A 19830-nucleotide genomic window follows, 5' to 3' on the forward strand; every position below is an offset into this window, starting at 1 on the left:
ATGGTCCGGTTACGAGTCGCAACGGGACTCGCAACCCTGGTTTCGGCTTGTGCTGTTTGTGGTCTCGAGTCGAGACTGTGAGGTTTCGACTCGCAAATCTGAGTCGCAACCGTGTGTGTGTAACTGGTTTCCATAATTCCTGTAACATTCATTCCGTGATTCTAGCAAACAACTTAGGCAGTTTCGGAAATCAGATCAAACAATGATTATTCAGCATTCAATCATATTCATAATATCTTCAAATCATCATCATTTAGCATGTTCATAACAGCATCAAAACAAATAATCGGATTATCAAACAACCCTAAACCGAATCACAATCATATTATCATACTAGCATGCACCCGAATTCTTTAATCACAGCCGGTTATCAAACAACATCCGGACCAATTCAATTCAATAATCATGCAGCCGATTCACAATCATTAATTGCTATTATCATAAACAACATGTTAACACGAATCCTTCGGGTAACAAGCAATCATCAACATACAAATAATAATACACAACCAATAACATAATCACTAACCGGATTAAAGAAGGAGAAAAGGGTGATCCGAGTAGGGGATGTTCTTGCCGTCGGGTTCCAAGCAACCGAGAGAGAGAGAGAAGCCTAGGGTTCTTGTGTGTGTGATGTGAATTGTAACAATTGGGAAAAGAACCAAGTCCCTAAGTGTTTTGTTGTTTGCGCATAGTGGGAGTGGGCCGAGCCCACTCGGTTGCCTAATGGGTCCGTGAACAAGGTGTGGCCCAAAAGGCTTGTGTGACCGGTTCTAATGTGCAATCGGGCTCATGCAACACATAACATACATACACACAAGGCACATAACATCACATATCAAGTATTCATTCAATTAATAACGTTCTCGTAAACACGTATCGTTACACAAAGTAAGTCTAAGGTTCGAGTTGTCACATTATCCCCAACTAATTGGAAATTTCGTCCCGAAATTTGGTATGCACTCACTGAGGAAGCTAGGTAAGTTATAACGTTCACTGGTTTTCCTGGGGTGTCACATCCTCCCCCTGTTGATCTGGAATTTCGTCCCGAAATTCCGAAGTAGTAGCTTCAACCTCAGTAGTGGTAGCATTGGTTTCGAATAACTGGGGGTACTTTTCTGTCATCCTGTCTTCGCGTTCCCAGGTGTACTCTGGGCCACGTGTGGAGTTCCAACGAACTCGGACAAGAGGGATTCTCTTGTGTTTGAGGACCTTAACATCCCGGTCCGTGATTTCAACTGGTTCCTCGACGAACTGCAACCGCTCGTCGATAGTGCGTTCCTTAAAAGGAATGATGAGGTTTTCATCTGATAGACACTTCTTTAGGTTCGATACATGAAAGACATTGTGAACTGCCCCGAGTTCAGCTGGTAGGTTCAACTTGTATGCTACTTTGCCAATCTTTTCTATGATTTCGAATGGTCCGACGTATCGCGGATTCAGTTTGCCCCGTTTGCCAAAACGTACCACACCCTTCCAGGGTGAGACTTTTAATAATACCCGGTCCCCGACCTGAAATTCCAATGGCTTTCTACGCTTGTCCGCGTAGGCTTTCTGACGGTCGCGTGCTGCCGCCATGCGTTGTCTTATTTGTGCAATCTTTTCTGTGGCGTCCACTACAATCTCTGGACCCGTGATCTGACTATCCCCCACCTCTGCCCAACAGAGAGGTGACCGGCATTTACGCCCGTACAATGCCTCGAATGGAGCGGCTTGTATGCTGGTGTGATAACTATTATTGTACGAAAACTCCACCAAAGGGAGGTGCTTTTCCCAGCCGTTGCCGAAGTCTATAACGCATGCCCTAAGCATGTCTTCAAGTGTTTGGAACGTTCGCTCAGACTGCCCATCCGTCTGAGGATGATAAGCTGTGCTCATGTCTAACCGTGAGCCGAAAGATTTGTGCATCGCTTGCCATAGTTCTGACGTGAATCGTGCATCGCGATCCGAAATGATGGATGTGGGCACCCCGTGCCTCGAAACAACTTCTTTGAGATATACGTCTGCGAGTGTGGAGAACTTATCCGTTTCCTTTATAGGTAGGAAGTGTGCAGACTTGGTGAGTCGATCCACGATCACCCATATCGTATCGTTCCCACGCTGGGATCTAGGTAGGCCTGTAACGAAATCCATGGAAATTTCTTCCCATTTCCATTGCGGTATCTTAGGCTGCTGAAGTAGGCCAGCTGGTTTCTGATATTCAACCTTGACTCTCGCACAGGTCAAGCATTTTCCAACGTACGTAGCGATGTGGGCCTTCATACTAGGCCACCAATAAGTAGTGCTGATGTCGTGGTACATTTTATCCGACCCTGGATGTACCGAGTAGCGAGACTTGTGAGCTTCATCCATCACAAGTTCGCGTAGACCGCCATAAAGCGGGACCCAAATACGCCTCGTTACATAGTAGGCGCCGTCTGCCTTCTGTTCCATTTGTTGTCGTGAGCCGCGTAAGGCTTCAGCCTTAATGTTTTCTGGTTTCAATGCTTCTGCCTGAGCATTTCGTATCTGTGCAGGAAGGCTAGACTGAATCGTAAGCTGTAGCGCTCGCACGCGCCGTGGTAGAGTGTCTTTCCGACTGAGGGCATCAGCCACAACGTTGGCTTTGCCTGGATGGTACTTGATGGCGCATTCGTAATCGTTAAGTAACTCGACCCATCGTCGTTGACGCATGTTCAAATCCTTCTGCTTAAGTATATGCTCGAGACTCCTGTGATTGGTGTAAATCGTGCACCTGGTACCGTACAGGTAGTGTCGCCATATCTTAAGCGCGAAAACAACAGCTCCCAGCTCTAAATCGTGCGTCGTGTAGTTCCGTTCATGAACCTTGAGTTGACGTGAAGCGTAAGCAATAACCTTATCCCGTTGCATCAATACACATCCAAGACCCTGGATGGATGCATCACAATATACTACAAAGTCATCTGTGCCCTCTGGCAATGAAAGAATAGGTGCGCTGCAAAGTCTATCCTTTAGATACTGAAAAGCAGTTTCCTGCGTGTTGCCCCAACGGTAGGTGACACCCTTCTGTGTCAGTAGTGTAAGTGGCTGAGCAATCTTCGAAAAGTCTTTAATAAACAGTTTGTAGTAACCCGCCAAACCCAAGAATTGGCGTATTTCCGTCGGTGTACGCGGTGCAGGCCAGTTTCTGATCGAATCAACCTTTGATGGATCGACATGGATCCCATCCCTGTTCACCACATGGCCTAAGAAGTGGACTTCACGAAGCCAGAAGTCGCATTTAGAAAGCTTGGCGTACAACTGTTCCTTCCGAAGGAGTTCCAATATAAGGCGAAGATGTTGCTCGTGTTCCTCCTGGCTCTTGGAGTAAATCAGAATGTCGTCGATGAATACTATGACGAACTTGTCAAGATAGGGTTTGCACACCCTGTTCATAAGGTCCATAAATACAGCAGGCGCGTTCGTTAACCCGAACGGCATGACAAGAAACTCGTAGTGGCCGTAGCGAGTTCTGAAGGCTGTCTTGGAGACGTCCTCATCCCGGACTCTCAGCTGATGGTAACCAGACCTCAAGTCTATCTTCGAATAGTAACACGACCCTTGCAGCTGGTCGAACAAGTCATCTATGCGCGGAAGAGGATAACGGTTCTTCACCGTCACCTTGTTGAGTTCACGGTAGTCGATGCACATCCTGAACGTACCGTCTTTCTTTTTCACAAAAAGTACTGGAGCTCCCCAAGGCGAAGAGCTTGGACGTATGAAGCCCTTTTCCAAGAGCTCTTGTAGCTGCTTTGACAGTTCCTCCAATTCCGATGGAGCTAGACGATATGGTGCGCGAGCTATGGGTGCTGCTCCTGGAGCGAGCTCGATCTGAAATTCGACCTGACGATGAGGCGGTAAACCTGAGGGTAATCCTGTACAATTGGAATATCCTCCAATTTCTTTTCCTTTGCTGATGCGTCTGTAACGAGTGCCAGAATGGCAGTGTGCCCCTTTCGTAAGCATTTCTGAGCCTTCAAGAAAGAGATGACGCCAACCACAGCACCACTCTTGTCGCCTTGAACTTCGAGAGGTTCTTGACCAGAACGTGGAATACGAATTATCTTCTCGCTGCATAAGATTTCTGCCTGGTGTTGGGATAACCAATCCATCCCAATCACGACGTCGAAGCTACCCAAAACTATAGGAATGAGATCGATAGAGAAGGCTTGACCAGCTAAGATAAGAGCACAACCCTGAACTACGTGCGTGGCTTCTAGACTTTTACCGTTAGCTAACTCTACTACATGTTTGGTGGGTAAAAGTGTTGGTGCACGTTTTAGCAGTTGACACATTTTCACAGACATATAGCTTGTATCCGCACCCGAATCAAACAAAACAGTAACGTAAATATTGTCGAGGAGAAACTTACCCATAACTACGTTGGGATCGTTCACTGCGTCGCCTCGACCTAGTACGAATGCACGACCACGATCTTCATTGCCGTTGTTGTTGTTTCCCCCGTTGTTGTTCCCGTTGCCCTGGTTATTGTTGTTGCGGTTCTGGTTCTGGTTCAACTGAGGGCAATCGCGTTTGAAGTGACCTTCAGCCCCACATTGGAAACATCCCCGGTTTCCACGCTGTGGCTGCTGTTGCTGCTGCTGGTTCTGTGGAGCGGGTTGCTGAGGCTGCTGATTCTGATTCGCAGGCCGTGGACTCCTACAGTCTTTGGCCTCGTGACCCATCTTAAGACACCTTTGACAACGACCCTTGTTACACGGGCCGTGGTGATGCCTGTTGCAGTTGTGGCACCTAGGTTGACTACCCTGATATCTCCTCTGTCTGTGACTACCAGAGGATTGCTGACTAGGACTCTGGTAATGGTCAGTCTTCTGTTGCTGAGCTTGAGACTGAACGGATGCTGAGCCTCTGCTGGAATCTCCATCCCACTTTCTTTTACTGTCACCAGATGTAGCAGGAGTAACCGAGGTGGTGACGTTAGCAGTAGCATTAACACGCTTGGGCAGTTTATTCTGATCCACTGCCTGATCGGTGATGCGATGAGCGAGGCGCTGAATTTCCTGGATGTTATCGAGATTAGCCGACGTCACGTGGCTCTGAATTTCTGGCGCCAATCCCTTGAGATACATCTCAATGCGCTTGTAGGGAGGGTCCACCATAGTTGGACACAGAACGGCCAGCTCATTCGACCGTTTAGTATACGCTTCGATTTCTGATCCAACCATTTTCAGGTTATACAGCTCGTCTTCCAACTTGTGAATATCTTCACGCGTGCAATACTCACGCTTAATGAGTTCCTTAAAATCGTTCCATGGGGTGGCGTTAGCAGCTGCCAACCCTAAGATTTGAACTTGGCGTTCCACCAAGTTAATGCTATTCCTTCCAAAGTGCCGGTAGCAAATTTGACCTTGCGAGCCTCAGGGCACTCGCACATTTCGAATACTGATTCTAGCTTTTCAAACCAATGGAGGAGTCCCACTGCCCCCTCGGTGCCACTGAAAGAATTTGGACGACAGTCCATGAAGTTCTTGAATGTGCAGACAGGCTGCTGCGCGTGTTGACCTATTGTGTACGAATAGGACGAAGTTAAATACGAGAGTTAATGTAGGATCTAAAGATCCTAGTGTGTGCCTATACTGCAGGATATACTACCTGCTTGAGCTGCTGCAACTGCCGCAGCAACTTGGGCTTGAACGAGAGCCTCTAGCTGGGCTTGTGTCATGTTAATTCTTCCAGACATGATCTTCAATGTAACAAGTAGCATAGGTAAGAATGGTTCGCGAATAGGGCGATGACAGAAAAGTGTAAGCACGTAGGGATTCTCATGCTATAGTATCATGTGTATCTAAACGTAATGCGAGCAAGGTTCTAAGCAGTTCTAGCAAACAGGCAATAAACATAAACCTTATTACCTAGGATGTCGAGTCTTGCACGTGGAGCGAAGCGTCGTTGTGGATCGTTGAGAGCACTGTTCTGGTTATAGTCCGGTTTTAATAAAAACCAAGTTCTCTATAACCAATGGCTCTGATACCAATCTGTCACACCCCCAAAATCCACACGCGGAGTACCACCGCTTGGAGGCGTGACATGACCAGGATCAAGCCACCAATTATATCAAACATAGCATTTAATAATAATCATAGACATAATTGGTGTTCAAAACCAAACACTGTTTAAGTAGCGGAAGCATGAAATGTAAAACCCAAAACGTAAGTATCAATGTGTGAATGTAAAAGTATTTATTAAACATTCACGTGTTCTTGTCCACAACGACCCGCTTCTCCTCTGGTGCAAGCTCCAAGAATACCTAAGGTCCTGCAAGGCATGCAGCAAATAATCAACAAACTAGTTGAGCGAGTTCACAGTAAGTTCATAGTATAGAGTGCATGTTAACTAGTGGGGGTTTCCCATACTAGAGTGTACTAAAGGTGGGGGCTTCCCAAACCTTGTGTTCTTATTACTGGTGGGGGCTTCCCACGTTTATCCTTGCTAATGAGGGCTTCTCATTAGTGGTACTTACTAGACTAACTTCCGACCATGTGTTCTTCTGTACCGAGAACAGGAAAACGTACAGGGTCACGTAGGCTTTACGTGACGTGCCCTTCCCCGAGGACATGGTACGCGTGGGGGCTACGTAGGCTTTACGCAGCGTGGCCTTCCGACCCGGCAGCCAGTGGATGGTATTGGGTTACGTAGGCTTTACGTAACGTGTCCTCCCGACCCGGGAGACAAATGGCAATTATACTGGGTTACGTAGGCTTTACGTAACGTGTCCTGACTAACCTGAGGACGATGGTCTATAGTCTAGAGTATGCGTAAGTACGAGTAATTCTTTCCAACATATCCAACCCAATTCCCAACCCGGGAATCCCATGCCTTGGCTGTGTGAACTCACCTTGGTTTGCTCGGCAGATACACAAAGAGTACAAGTAGCAAGTAAATGGTCAACCACGCCCTATCATGGTTATTAATCAAGTCAGGTTTTGACCAGGATATTACACGTATAAAGCATACAAGTCAACATGTTTCGAGCACACATGGAGCATGGTAACACGTAGCAGTCAAGAGCACAACTTGTGCGTTCAATATCAACCCAACATAACCCGGCCCAATAACATATCGGCCCAACAGATAAGCAGTCCAATAACATAACAGTCATAAGATTGGGGCCGTGACAGTGAAAGCCCAATACAGTGTACGTGCATAGGTGGTCTCGAGTCGCAACGGGGATCTCGAGTCGCAACGGGGATCTCGAGTCGCAACGGGGATCTCGAGTTGCAACAGCTGGTTACGAGTCGCAATGGTGATTTCGGCTCATCATGGTCCGGTTACGAGTCGCAACGGGACTCGCAACCCTGGTTTCGGCTTGTGCTGTTTGTGGTCTCGAGTCGAGACTGTGAGGTTTCGACTCGCAAATCTGAGTCGCAACCGTGTGTGTGTAACTGGTTTCCATAATTCCTGTAACATTCATTCCGTGATTCTAGCAAACAACTTAGGCAGTTTCGGAAATCAGATCAAACAATGATTATTCAGCATTCAATCATATTCATAATATCTTCAAATCGTCATCATTTAGCATGTTCATAACAGCATCAAAACAAATAATCGGATTATCAAACAACCCTAAACCGAATCACAATCATATCATCATACTAGCATGCACCCGAATTCTTTAATCACAGCCGGTTATCAAACAACATCCGGACCAATTCAATTCAATAATCATGCAGCCGATTCACAATCATTAATTGCTATTATCATAAACAACATGTTAACACGAATCCTTCGGGTAACAAGCAATCATCAACATACAAATAATAATACACAACCAATAACATAATCACTAACCGGATTAAAGAAGGAGAAAAGGGTGATCCGAGTAGGGGATGTTCTTGCCGTCGGGTTCCAAGCAACCGAGAGAGAGAGAGAAGCCTAGGGTTCTTGTGTGTGTGATGTGAATTGTAACAATTGGGAAAAGAACCAAGTCCCTAAGTGTTTTGTTGTTTGCGCATAGTGGGAGTGGGCCGAGCCCACTCGGTTGCCTAATGGGTCCGTGAACAAGGTGTGGCCCAAAGGGCTTGTGTGACCGGTTCTAATGTGCAATCGGGCTCATGCAACACATAACATACATACACACAAGGCACATAACATCACATATCAAGTATTCATTCAATTAATAACGTTCTCGTAAACACATATCGTTACACAAAGTAAGTCTGAGGTTCGAGTTGTCACATGATGGGCGGTCTCGAGTCGAGACTGTGGGTTCTCGACTCGCAACCCTTGTCGAGACTATGAAGTGTAATAGTTTCCTACAATGCAGCTCATTGATTCCGAAATATTGGCAAACAACTTTGGCAGTTTCACAATCAGATCAAATCACAATTATTCAACATTCAAGCACGTTCATATCACCGCAATCATCATCAATCCAAGAACAGTAAATCAATATCATAAGGGACATACAATCGGATCATATGATTAATGACTTTAAAGACTATCATGCAACCCTAAGTCATATGTACAACAACCAATCAATACCACAAGTCATAACAACACATCACAGTCGGTTATCATGCATACACCTGAACCGATTAGCCTATTACTACATCCGATCTAATCGTACAACCTTAGCATCATGCAACGAATAATTGACAATGAATTTACTAATAGAATCCCTAACCGGATTAGATCATCATATGACAATACGCAATCATTGATCAACAATCATGTACCATTTACAATTCATCACATGAGATATGTATAATCACATAACATAACATCAACAAACACTAACCGATTGAGAGTGTATCACGAGGATGATCCAAACACAAGGATCTTCGATGGAAAAGCTGTGTTTGCCGTCAAGTTCTAGAGAGAAGGGAGAGAGCTCCTAGGGTTTGTGTGTGTAAAGTGTTTGCAAATTATGAGAAACTAGTCCCCCCTAAGGGTTCCTGTATGTGTGCAAGGAGTGAGTGGGCCGAACCCATTCACGGGTTGCCCTTGGTTTCGAGTCAAGCATAGTGGGCCGAATGGGTTTGTGTAATCGGGTTAATGTTCAAACATTCACAAAACATAGCATTTACTTAATCAACAAAATTCACGTAATCACATAGAGTTCATACAGGTTAACACATAATACAAGAGACGGTTCTAAAATACGAGTTGTCACACCTAGTACCAGAGATTCAAAGCCATGTGACGTCTGCCAACCTTGCTACTATTCAGGATGTTACCCGTCTTGCTCATCGTCTCATAGATCAGGCAGTGGAACAGAACAGGCTGCCTAAGCGCATTAGTGTTACTAATGCCACCACTTCTGCTACCCTAGTGATAACAAGCGAAAATGGGATGGGGATTCCAGCAAGGGTTCGACTACAGTTCAGTCCCAGGCACAGCAACGAAAGACTGATAACTACCAGAGTCCTGGTCAGCAATCTTCTGGTAGTCAAAGGCAGGGTGGATATCGAGGAAGCCTTCCGAAGTGCAATACATGCAACAGGAACCACAATGGTTAGTGCAACAAGGGTCGTTGTCAGAGGTGTCTCAAGATGGGTCATGAAGCTAAAGATTGCAGGAGCTCACGACCTGTTAATCAGAACCAGCAACAACAACCACCAGCTCCACAAAACCAGCAGGAGCATCAGCAGCGAGGCAACAGGGGATGCTTTCAGTGTGGTGCTGAAGGCCACTTCAAGCGGGACTGCCCCCAGTTAAATCCAAATCAGAACAACAACAACAACAATAATCAGGGCAATGGGAACAACAATGGGGGAAACAATAATGACAACGGCGCTAGGGGTCGTGTGTTCGTGCTGGGGCAGGGTGAAGCAAGGAATGATCCTAATGTGGTGATGGGTAAGTTCCTTCTCGATGACTTTTATGTTACTGTATTATTTGATTCGGGTGCGGATACCAGTTATGTGTCTCTAAAAGTTAGTCAAATGTTAAAGCGCACACCAACACTTTTGAACACCAAGCATGTCGTAGAGTTAGCTAATGGTAAAGGTTTAGAGGCCACACACATAGTCAACGGTTGTAACATCATTTTAGCTGGTCAGACTTTCTCTATCGATCTCATTCCTATAGCCTTGGGTAGTTTTGACATAGTCATTGGGATGGATTGGTTGTCCCAACAGCAAGCAGAGATCCTATGCAAAGAGAAGATGGTTCGTATTCCCCGTTCAGGTAAAGAACCTCTCGAAATTCAAGGCGACAAGAGTGGTGCTGTGGTAGGCATCATCTCCTTTCTTATGGCCCAGAAGTGTTTGCGAAAGGGCCACACCGCTGTCTTGGCACTTGTCACTGACGCGTCAACGAAAGAGAAGAAGATCGAGGATATTCCAGTAGTACGCGACTTTCCTCAAGTGTTTCCTGAGGATTTACCTGGGCTACCGCCTCATCGCCAGGTCGAATTCCAAATCGAGCTAGCCCTTGGAGCAGCGCCCATAGCTCGAGCACCTTATCGCTTAGCACCATCAGAAGTGGAAGAACTATCCAAACAACTGCAAGAACTCTTGGATAAGGGTTTCATTTGTCCTAGCTCTTCGCCTTGGGGAGCTCCAGTATTGTTTGTGAAGAAGAAAGACGGTACCTTCCCTATGTGCATAGATTACCGCGAACTCAACAAGGTGATAATGAAGAACCGCTATCCTCTTCCCCGCATCGATGATTTGTTTGATCAGCTGCAAGGGTCGAGCTACTATTCAAAGATTGATCTGAGGTCAGGCTACCATCAACTGAGAGTCCGGGACGAGGACGTCTCCAAAACAGCATTTAGAACACACTATGGCCACTACGAGTTTCTGGTCATGCCATTCGGGTTAAAAAACACGCCTGCAGTCTTCATGGATCTTATGAACAGAGTGTGCAAGCCTTACTTGGATAAGTTTGTGATTGTATTCATCGACGACATCCTGATCTACTCTAAGAGTCAGGAGGAACACGAGCAACATTTACCACTCATTTTAAAACTCCATCGAACAGAACAGTTATACGCCAAGTTTTCGAAATGCGACTTCTGGCTTCGTGAAGTCCACTTTCTAGGCCACGTGGTAAACAAGGATGGGATTCATGTTGATCCATCCAAGGTAGACTCGATTAAGAACTGGCCTGCACCTCGCACACCAACGGAAATTCGCCAATTCTTCGGTCTGGCAGGTTACTACAGGAGGTTTATCAAGGATTTTTCCAAGATCGCGCAACCTCTCACCTCATTAACGCAGAAGGGTGTTACTTATCGATGGGGTAATATACAGGAGTCAACATTTCAGCACTTAAAGGAAAGACTTTGCAGCGCACCTATCCTTTCATTGCTAGAGGGCACAGACGACTTTGTGGTTTATTGTGACGCATCAATTCAGGGTCTTGGTTGTGTATTGATGCAACGGGATAAAGTCATTGCTTACGCCTCGCGCCAGCTTAATTTTCATGAAAGGAACTACACTACACATGATTTAGAGCTGGGAGCTGTTGTTTTCGCGCTTAAGATATGGAGACATTACCTGTATGGTACCAAGTGCACCATCTACACCGATCACAGGAGTCTCGAGCATATCTTCAAGCAGAAGGAATTGAACATGCGTCAACGACGATGGGTCGAGTTACTGAACGATTACGAATGTGCCATCAAGTACTATCCGGGCAAGGCCAATGTTGTGGCTGATGCCCTCAGTCGAAAAGATACTGCACCTAGATGCGTACGAGCATTACAACTTACCATCCAGTCTAGTCTTCCTTCACAGATACGAGATGCTCAGGTAGAAGCATTGAAACCAGAAAACGTCAGGGCTAAAGCCTTACGCGGCTCAAGGAAACGGTTAGAGCAAAAGGAAGACGACGCTTACTACGTAACAGGACGCATCTGGGTCCCACTCTATGGCAGCTTACGAGAACTTGTGATGGATGAAGCGCACGAGTCTCGCTACTCAGTACATCCTGGTTCAGATAAGATGTACCACGATCTCAGAACTACGTATTGGTGGCATAGTATGAAAGCCCACATAGCAACTTACGTTAGCAAGTGTTTGACTTGTGCGAGAGTCAAGACGGAATATCAGAAACCATCAGGCCTACTCCAACAACCAAAGATACCACAATGGAAATGGGAGGAAATTTCCATGGATTTTGTTACTGGCCTGCCTAGATCTCAACGTGGAAACGATACTATTTGGGTGATCGTGGATCGATTCACAAAGTCTGCACACTTCTTGGCTATCAAGGAAACAGACAAGTTCTCTACCTTAGCAGATATTTACTTAAAGGAAGTGGTTTCAAGGCACGGGGTGCCAACCTCCATTATTTCTGATCGTGATGCTCTCGATTAGACATGAGCACAGCTTATCACCCTTAGACGGATGGGCAGTCTGAGCGCACTATCCAGACTCTAGAAGACATGCTTCGGGCATGTGTTATCGACTTCAGCAACGGCTGGGAAAAACATCTCCCGTTAGTGGAGTTCTCGTACATTAACAGTTACCACACCAGCATTCAAGCCGCTCCATTTGAGGCATTGTACGGGCATAAATGCCGATCACCTCTTTGTTGGGCAGAGGTGGGTGATAGTCAGATCACAGGTCCAGAACTTGTAGTAGACGCAACGGAAAGAATTGCTCTAATACGACAACAAATGGCGGCAGCTCGTGACCGTCAGAAAAGCTACGCTGATAAGCGCAGGAAACCACTCGAGTTCCAGGTTAGGGACCGAGTGCTACTCAAAGTCTCACCGTGGAAAGGTGTTGTTTATTTTGGCAAACGAGGCAAGCTCAATCCGCGATATGTCGGACCGTTTGAAATCATCGAGAAAATAGGCAAGGTGGCCTACAAACTGAACCTACCAGCAGAACTCGGTGGGGTTCACAACGTATTTCACGTGTTAAATCTGAAGAAGTGTCTGTCAGATGAGACCTTCATATTTCCTTTGAAGGAGCTCACTATCGACGAGCAGTTGCGATTCGTCGAGGAACCTGTTGAAATCACGGACCGGGAAGTTAAGGTCCACAAGCACACAAGAATACCTCTTGTTCGAGTTCGTTGGAACTCCCATCGTGGCCCAGAGTTCACCTAGGAACGAGAAGATCAAATGAAACTCAAATATCCCCAGTTGTTCGAGAACAATGCAACCACTACTGAGGCTGAAGCTACTACAGAATTTCGGGACGAAATTCCAAATCAACGGGGGGATGATGTGACACCCCAGGAAAATCCAGTAAACTAAACAACTTAACTAGCTTCCTCAATAACCGCATGCTAAATTTCGGGACAAAATTTCTTTCAAGTTGGGGATAATGTGACAACTTGAGTTTCCAAGATTCCACTTTCGCACTTATTGCACGTTAACTGTTTAGTTGTTTACTTACACGACTTGTTTGCTTTGTAACTGTACACGTTGTGATATGATAAAACATATTGTGATTATTGCATGTATATGTTTGGTGATATATCATGAATACTGTTTGAAAAACTTAAACTGTTAAACTGTGAATGGCCCGACGAAACAGGATTGTTTCGCCATGAACACACCGATGAAACAGAAGTGTTTCGCCATAACCCAAAGCGACGAAACATATGTTGTTTCCTGTGACACATGTGCCTCTGCGACCATCAAACAATAACCAAATCAATGAAATATTGGGTTTCATACTTGGGATTTGTGTAAACAAGTGTATCGTTTGCACATGTCAATTCTTGTTCGATATCAGGCCTTAAATCGCTTTCTGGAAGGTTATACGCGATCTGATGCGTAAATATAACCATTTTAATGCAACAAACACTCCGTAATAGTGACATAGGCTTAACATACCTTAAATAACCTTTACATAACTTAGAAATAAGTTTTGGATGGTTTGGTATGCCGAAATCAAGTTTGTTCGCTTACAGGGACTAAAATTGACAAACTGCGAAAGTATGCCGATTTGAACTGTAACGAACAATCCGGAACTTGATCATAAGTTAAATATGCCCTAAATATCCTTTACATAGCTTAGAAATAGGCTTTGAGGTGTTTTGTGCGCAAAAATAAACTTTATGTTCATTCAGGGACTAAAAGCGTCAAAAAGTGCATAAGTTTGCATTTTCGCGCATATCTTACGTTCTGAATACATCCGGACATCCAAAAATTTATGTAAGCATTAAAATATTTTATTTTAGTGTTTGGCATAAGAAAATTCCATTCGTCGCTTGATTTGGATCGTTTTTGCGTTCGTTACGACTTCCGTCGTAATTAACCGAACAACGCAACCGTACGACCAAATGAACCGACATCTGACATATTTTTGAACATGTTTTGAGTTCCCTATACCTTAACTTCATCTTAGAGCCTTGAAATGAGGTTAACGGGGCTTAAACGTGTCAAGAATGAGCCGAAATGCAAGATTCTGAAGTTCAGGGACCAAAATTGACATTCTACCATAGTTATCTTAGGAAGGGACCAAAATGAAAAATCTAAATTCCAGCTTGTTCCAGCTGTTCCCCTCATTTGCACATGGTTTTAATGAAACTATGGGCTCCCATGGTTTCACAAAACCATGGGCACATGTGTACGGATGAGATCGAAGCTCGTTTTACGATGAACGATCCTAACGGTTCTGGATTTCCAATATATACCCACCTCCTTTCACTTGCAAAACCCACAATGATCTGATTTTGGCTCTCTAAGTTGAAGTTTATGCTTCATACCTGAGAATAAATCGGATCATAGCTTGCGGGGACCTTTTGTAAGTATTCTTTCGTTCTTTTCATTCGTTTTTATCGTTAAAGTCAAACTGCGTTTGACTTTCTGTTCTTACCAGTTTGTGTCAACGCGAAATTCGTTTGAACTTCATAACGTGAGCGTAATCACGATGGTTATGGTCCCTAGTGACTATACCTACTGATTACCACGTTATCTAGGCTTAGTGACGAGTCGTAGTTTCGGCCAAAATGCGTTTTCTCGCGTATTTTGTAACCAAGCTACTTATAGGTATCAAAAACGTTTGTTTTGATACCAAACCTGTTTTCCAACTTAACTAAACATGTTTTAGCATGTTTAGCTCGTCACTTTTTAGTTTAGTGCTTGTGTAGAGTCGTAAGTCAAGCGGACTAAACACCCGCTTAGACTTTCGAACACGACCCGTTTGGTCGATCATTAGGATCCGACCAAACATGGTTAGTGACCATAGTAGCATAGGGAATAACCTTCCGAGGTTATACCTTATGGTCACCTAGGTTTAATTAATCGTATGATAGGTAGTTTATATGCCTTAGGAAAATTACCAAAATACCCTTTTTACGCATAAATTCATTTTAAGCATATGTAACCTAAATTTTGACATCTAAACTGATTAGACAATAATATTAGACATGTTAAGGCATATATTACTTGTCATAGGACTAGTTAGGCGTTCCGAACGCGTTTTACGCGAATGACGCGTTAAAGTAGCGTAAGGGGGGCGAACTAGGGTTTCTCTGGGCGATTTTGGCGAATTAGGCAATTTCGTGTAATCCTAGCAGATTCGCGCTTCTCCTAATCTCGATTGACATTGGTTATCATCTTAGGGTTTCTCTAGTTGATCCGTAGAAGAGAATCAGTTGAAATCGGGCTCCAACTCTGCACCTAGGGTTCCGATTTTATCTACTTTTCTGATTAGCGAAGAGGTGCGGCTGTTTCTTCATCGGCTATCCTTTCTCCTGATTAGGGTCTCGGCAGTCCAGAATCATCGCCGCCGATTGTGTTATCCAGGTTTGGGTTAGTTTTTGAACCGTTTTCAACCGATTTTTAGAGTTGTTCCTGCTGTTATCAGATTAGGGTTACGTATTTCTGTTGTTTGGAGGGTTGCGTATGGGTGATGATAAAACAGATGGGGTGTTGCTGCCGGTTGATCGCGGAAAGGTTTCCTTTGAGAGTTTTGCTAATAGAGTGATTGATGTTGACGGTAATACTTGGATGCCTCGCCGGGGTGTAGTTCAGATACCTAATTCCGAACCAAGGAAACCTAATATCCTTGATGAACTATTCAGCACTACTGTTCAAGTCCCTGTGGAGAAACTGGTTGCTGAGTGATCAGAACAATGTTGGGATCATCCCAATATGAGATATTCACCATTAACAAGGCTGAATGGAACGACTTTGTCAGCTGCACAAGGAAAACCTCGAAGTTCGGGGGTTGCAGATCCTATTTCTTTTGCGAACATTGTTAAGAACACTAACGAGAATATTAAGGTGAATTTCAGGCCACTGGAATCTACTGAAACAGTTGACGGGGCTGATGTGGTAATTCCACTGTCATCGGTTCAACAAGTAAACGATAGGTATGCTAACACTTTGTATGGTTATTTTCTGGGTAAACGTTTGGCATTTCCTGTGGTTGATTTTTTCGCAAAAAAACAACTGGGGTAAATATGGTTTGTCTCGGCTAATGATGAATGCAAACGGGTTCTTTTTCTTCAAGTTTAAAACTAAGGAAAGGATGAATCAAATGTTAGAGGATGGTCCTTGGTTGATCAGAAGTGTTCCGATTATTTTGAAGGAATGGTCGCCCTCTATCAAGATGGAGAAAGAGGATATTAAAGTTGTTCCAGTTTGGGTCAAGATGCATGATGTGCCATTAACGGCATTTACCGAGGATGGTCTGAGCTTGGTTGCTTCTAAGATTGGGATTCCTAAGATGTTGGATTCATATACTGCCACGATGTGTGCTGAGTCGTGGGGAAGAAGCAGTTATGCTAGAGCGCTTATTGAAGTTCAGGCAGGAGCCGAGTTAAAGAAGAGGGTTACTATTGCAATCCCATCTTTGGATGGTAATGGTCATTCAATGGTAGAGATCAGAATTGAGTATGATTGGGAGCCTTTAAGGTGCGCCTCTTGCTGTGTGTTTGGTCACGACGATAGCTCGTGCCCAAAGAACCCTCAGGTTACTTCAAATGGAGATGCTGAAAAGAATAATGATGATTTTCAGGATGTGGGTGCTAAGAAAAAGAAAGTTAATTACCAAGGCCTCCATATGAAAAATCAGAAGCCTAAGTTAGTTTACAGACCAGTTGTCAAGCCTAAACCAAAGTCGTCCTTAAGGAATCCGAACCAGGTATCAACGTCAAACCCTTTTGATGTCCTTAAGGACGATGATGGTAATCAGGGAGGTAGCACAGTGGGTAGAGTGGAGAAGAAAGTTGCGCAGTCTAGGAGTGACAAGCAGGATTCAGATGAGGAGGAGGTCGTGGAAGCCTATAATGAAACTAGTGAATTTATGACCTCGGGTATACATTCGTCTTCTTCGAGAGCTATGGCTAGCTCCTCTTCCACAAAAATCTTCAATGGATAGATCTTTTTTGGTTCGTGTGAAGGGGTTGCCGATTTCAGGCAATTTCATCTTTGATGATGGCGGATGAGGATTTTATTTTTGTTTATTTTGTCTTGTCTACTGATGTCTAGTAGGCTAGGTTATGGGGTGTCATAGTTTTTATTTGGTTTGTTTTGAGTTTTACATATATGGGGCATGTCCTGTATATGAACTAGTGTGGAACATTATTTGCGGTTGTTTTAATAGATTCACCGGGGTAACCCTTTACCCAAAAAAAAAAAAGTAGCGTAAGCTATCTAAACGGGTCATATCGGGTCGTAAGCACTTAGGTTAGGTTTCATTTTAGTATGTAGGCTTTGTTAGACCATATCATGTGAGTTCCAATACTCATTTGGTTTACGAAACCTCATACTATCCGATCTTCCGAGTTAGGTCCGGTTATTAATGTAGTTACCTATATTAGGTGCCGTTTGATTTCCGTGATCCCTCTAGCTTTGCTTGGTTGTTGTTCAAGACTTCTAAGCACCCTCAAGTGAGTACATAGACCCCTCTTTTACTGTTTTTCAAACGTTCTGGGGTGAAACACATGTGCCTACTTGTTACTTGCATGTTTTCATGTTTTTATATCATATACTTGCTATGTTCATTAGTACACTATTAGTACATGATTTCATTATGTTTTTATGCTATGTCTGTCCATTGTGTGCATACTTAGTACATTGTTTTACATTACATTTTGCTGCATATGCTCATCCAGCATATGGACACATTGAATTACATTATGAACCGTTTTAACTATTTGACTATGTGAACCGTTGTAACCATTTGATTATGTGAACCGTTTGCAACCATTGAATTATGTGAACCATTTGTAACTGTTGAACCGTGTGAACCATTTGTATCTGTTGATTGACATGAACCGTTTGAAATCTGTTTGAACCGTTGGGGTTAGGGAAGTGATTAGGTAACGGGGCGGGTGTAATGTGCTAAAAGCATGGTGGATACGCCGCTGGTACTTCCTATATATAAGTGCTTTTAACACATTATATATCGTTGCATTATCTGGATCACTTGGGCAAGGTTATCAAAAACAAAGTTATACTACAAGGTTTTTCTAAAAATATATATATATATATATATATATATATACTATTCGAGTTTTTATTTCAAAAATGATTTCCAATCTGGGTTTAATTAAACAAATGTTTTTGGAGTTAAGAAGCATGGCTACGAGATTTTATAATTTATAATCAACTTGATTTGAGTTGGTTAATTATGTCGCAATGCTATACTTTTCAAAATAAGGTTTTTAAATAAGCATTGCAACATGTAAAACGAGCCATGAATCTGACACTCACATAAAACCTATGTACTCGCCGGCATTTTTATGCTGACGTATTTTCACATGTGTTTCAGGTACAATAGTTGATAATATTTGATGATGATATTGGTGTATGCTCACATAGGAATGGGCGAGGCCTTAGTGACTTAATAACAATGAAAGACTATTTGTTTATGTTTTGTTTCAATTTCTAATGTAATGTAATACATTTGATTTAATAAAACGAAACTATTTATTCCATGGTTGTGAAACAATGATTCTGTTACAACACTCCCTGACGTTTCCGCCACGTTTTGTTGTTTTACGTGGTCGGGGTGTGACAGAAAAGTTGGTATCAGAGCCAATGGTTATAGGGAATTAGGTTATTAGTAATGCTTTGACCTAGACTATAACCTTCCTAGGACCCTAACGCGAGTTTACTTGCGTTTAGTCATAAAACAATATCGTTGCCTATCTTTAGGCAACAACCACAATAATAACACAAAATTCGAATCTGCTTTGAAAACTAATCATCTGTTCTAGGATGATTTATTATAATGTTTTCAACCTTCAAAATATTCAACATCCCGTCAAAGTTTGGGTCTCATTAATGTGAACACGTGCAAACTGGAAGGGTGGGTGCCTGTACCCTGGGTTTTCTATTTAAGGCTAGAGTGTTCGTACAAATCCGCAGTATTGGACCAGTCACTCTTACCCGGGAACTCTTGGGGTGGGTGTCCACTTATAGGCGAGCATGTCTCCGCGATACATTATGAGGGCCTATTTACTTTGATTCAGCCTTTGAGTGTCGTTTGTTTGCTTCGTGGTTCAAACAAATGACCATCACCCATGCTTTTGGTCGGTAACTGCAACATCCTATTCTTACCCTATGCCATTTCACTTGTTTCCTCTCTTGTTTCCCCTTTTAGAATGCCTCCACGACGCGAAAATCAGATACCTATTGAAGATCTGGCAGCTGTCATTACACAGCAAATGACTGCTGCAATACCAAACATCGTTGCTCAATGTAACCAAGCTCTCAACAACAATAATGCCCCCTGCAACTTCAAGACATTCAACGCGGCTATGCCTTCAAAGTTTTCTGGATCTCAAGGAGTGACTGCACTTCTGCAATGGTTCGAGAGTCTAGAGAGCACCTTCAGACATGTTCAATGCCCAAATGAGCGAAAGGTAGACTTCGCTTCTAGTGTCTTTGAGAAGCGAGCTTTGACGTGGTGGAACGGTGTGATGAGAGATAGGGGTGCCGATGTG

At 43.8% G+C, this 19830-nt stretch overlaps 1 protein-coding gene across 1 annotated transcript; it reads left to right on the top strand.

Annotated features, from left to right (window-relative positions):
* The first annotated feature begins 16358 nt into the window (after positions 1-16358).
* LOC110888842 lies at positions 16359-17258 on the top strand. The gene has a single exon (XM_022136345.1). The coding sequence runs from the start codon at positions 16359-16361 to the stop codon at positions 17256-17258; it is 900 nt and encodes a 299-aa protein (XP_021992037.1).
* Positions 17259-19830: the final 2572 nt, after the last annotated feature.

This window comes from Helianthus annuus, chromosome 8 (genome assembly GCF_002127325.2).
Source record: "Helianthus annuus cultivar XRQ/B chromosome 8, HanXRQr2.0-SUNRISE, whole genome shotgun sequence".
Classification (NCBI taxonomy): domain Eukaryota; kingdom Viridiplantae; phylum Streptophyta; class Magnoliopsida; order Asterales; family Asteraceae; genus Helianthus; species Helianthus annuus.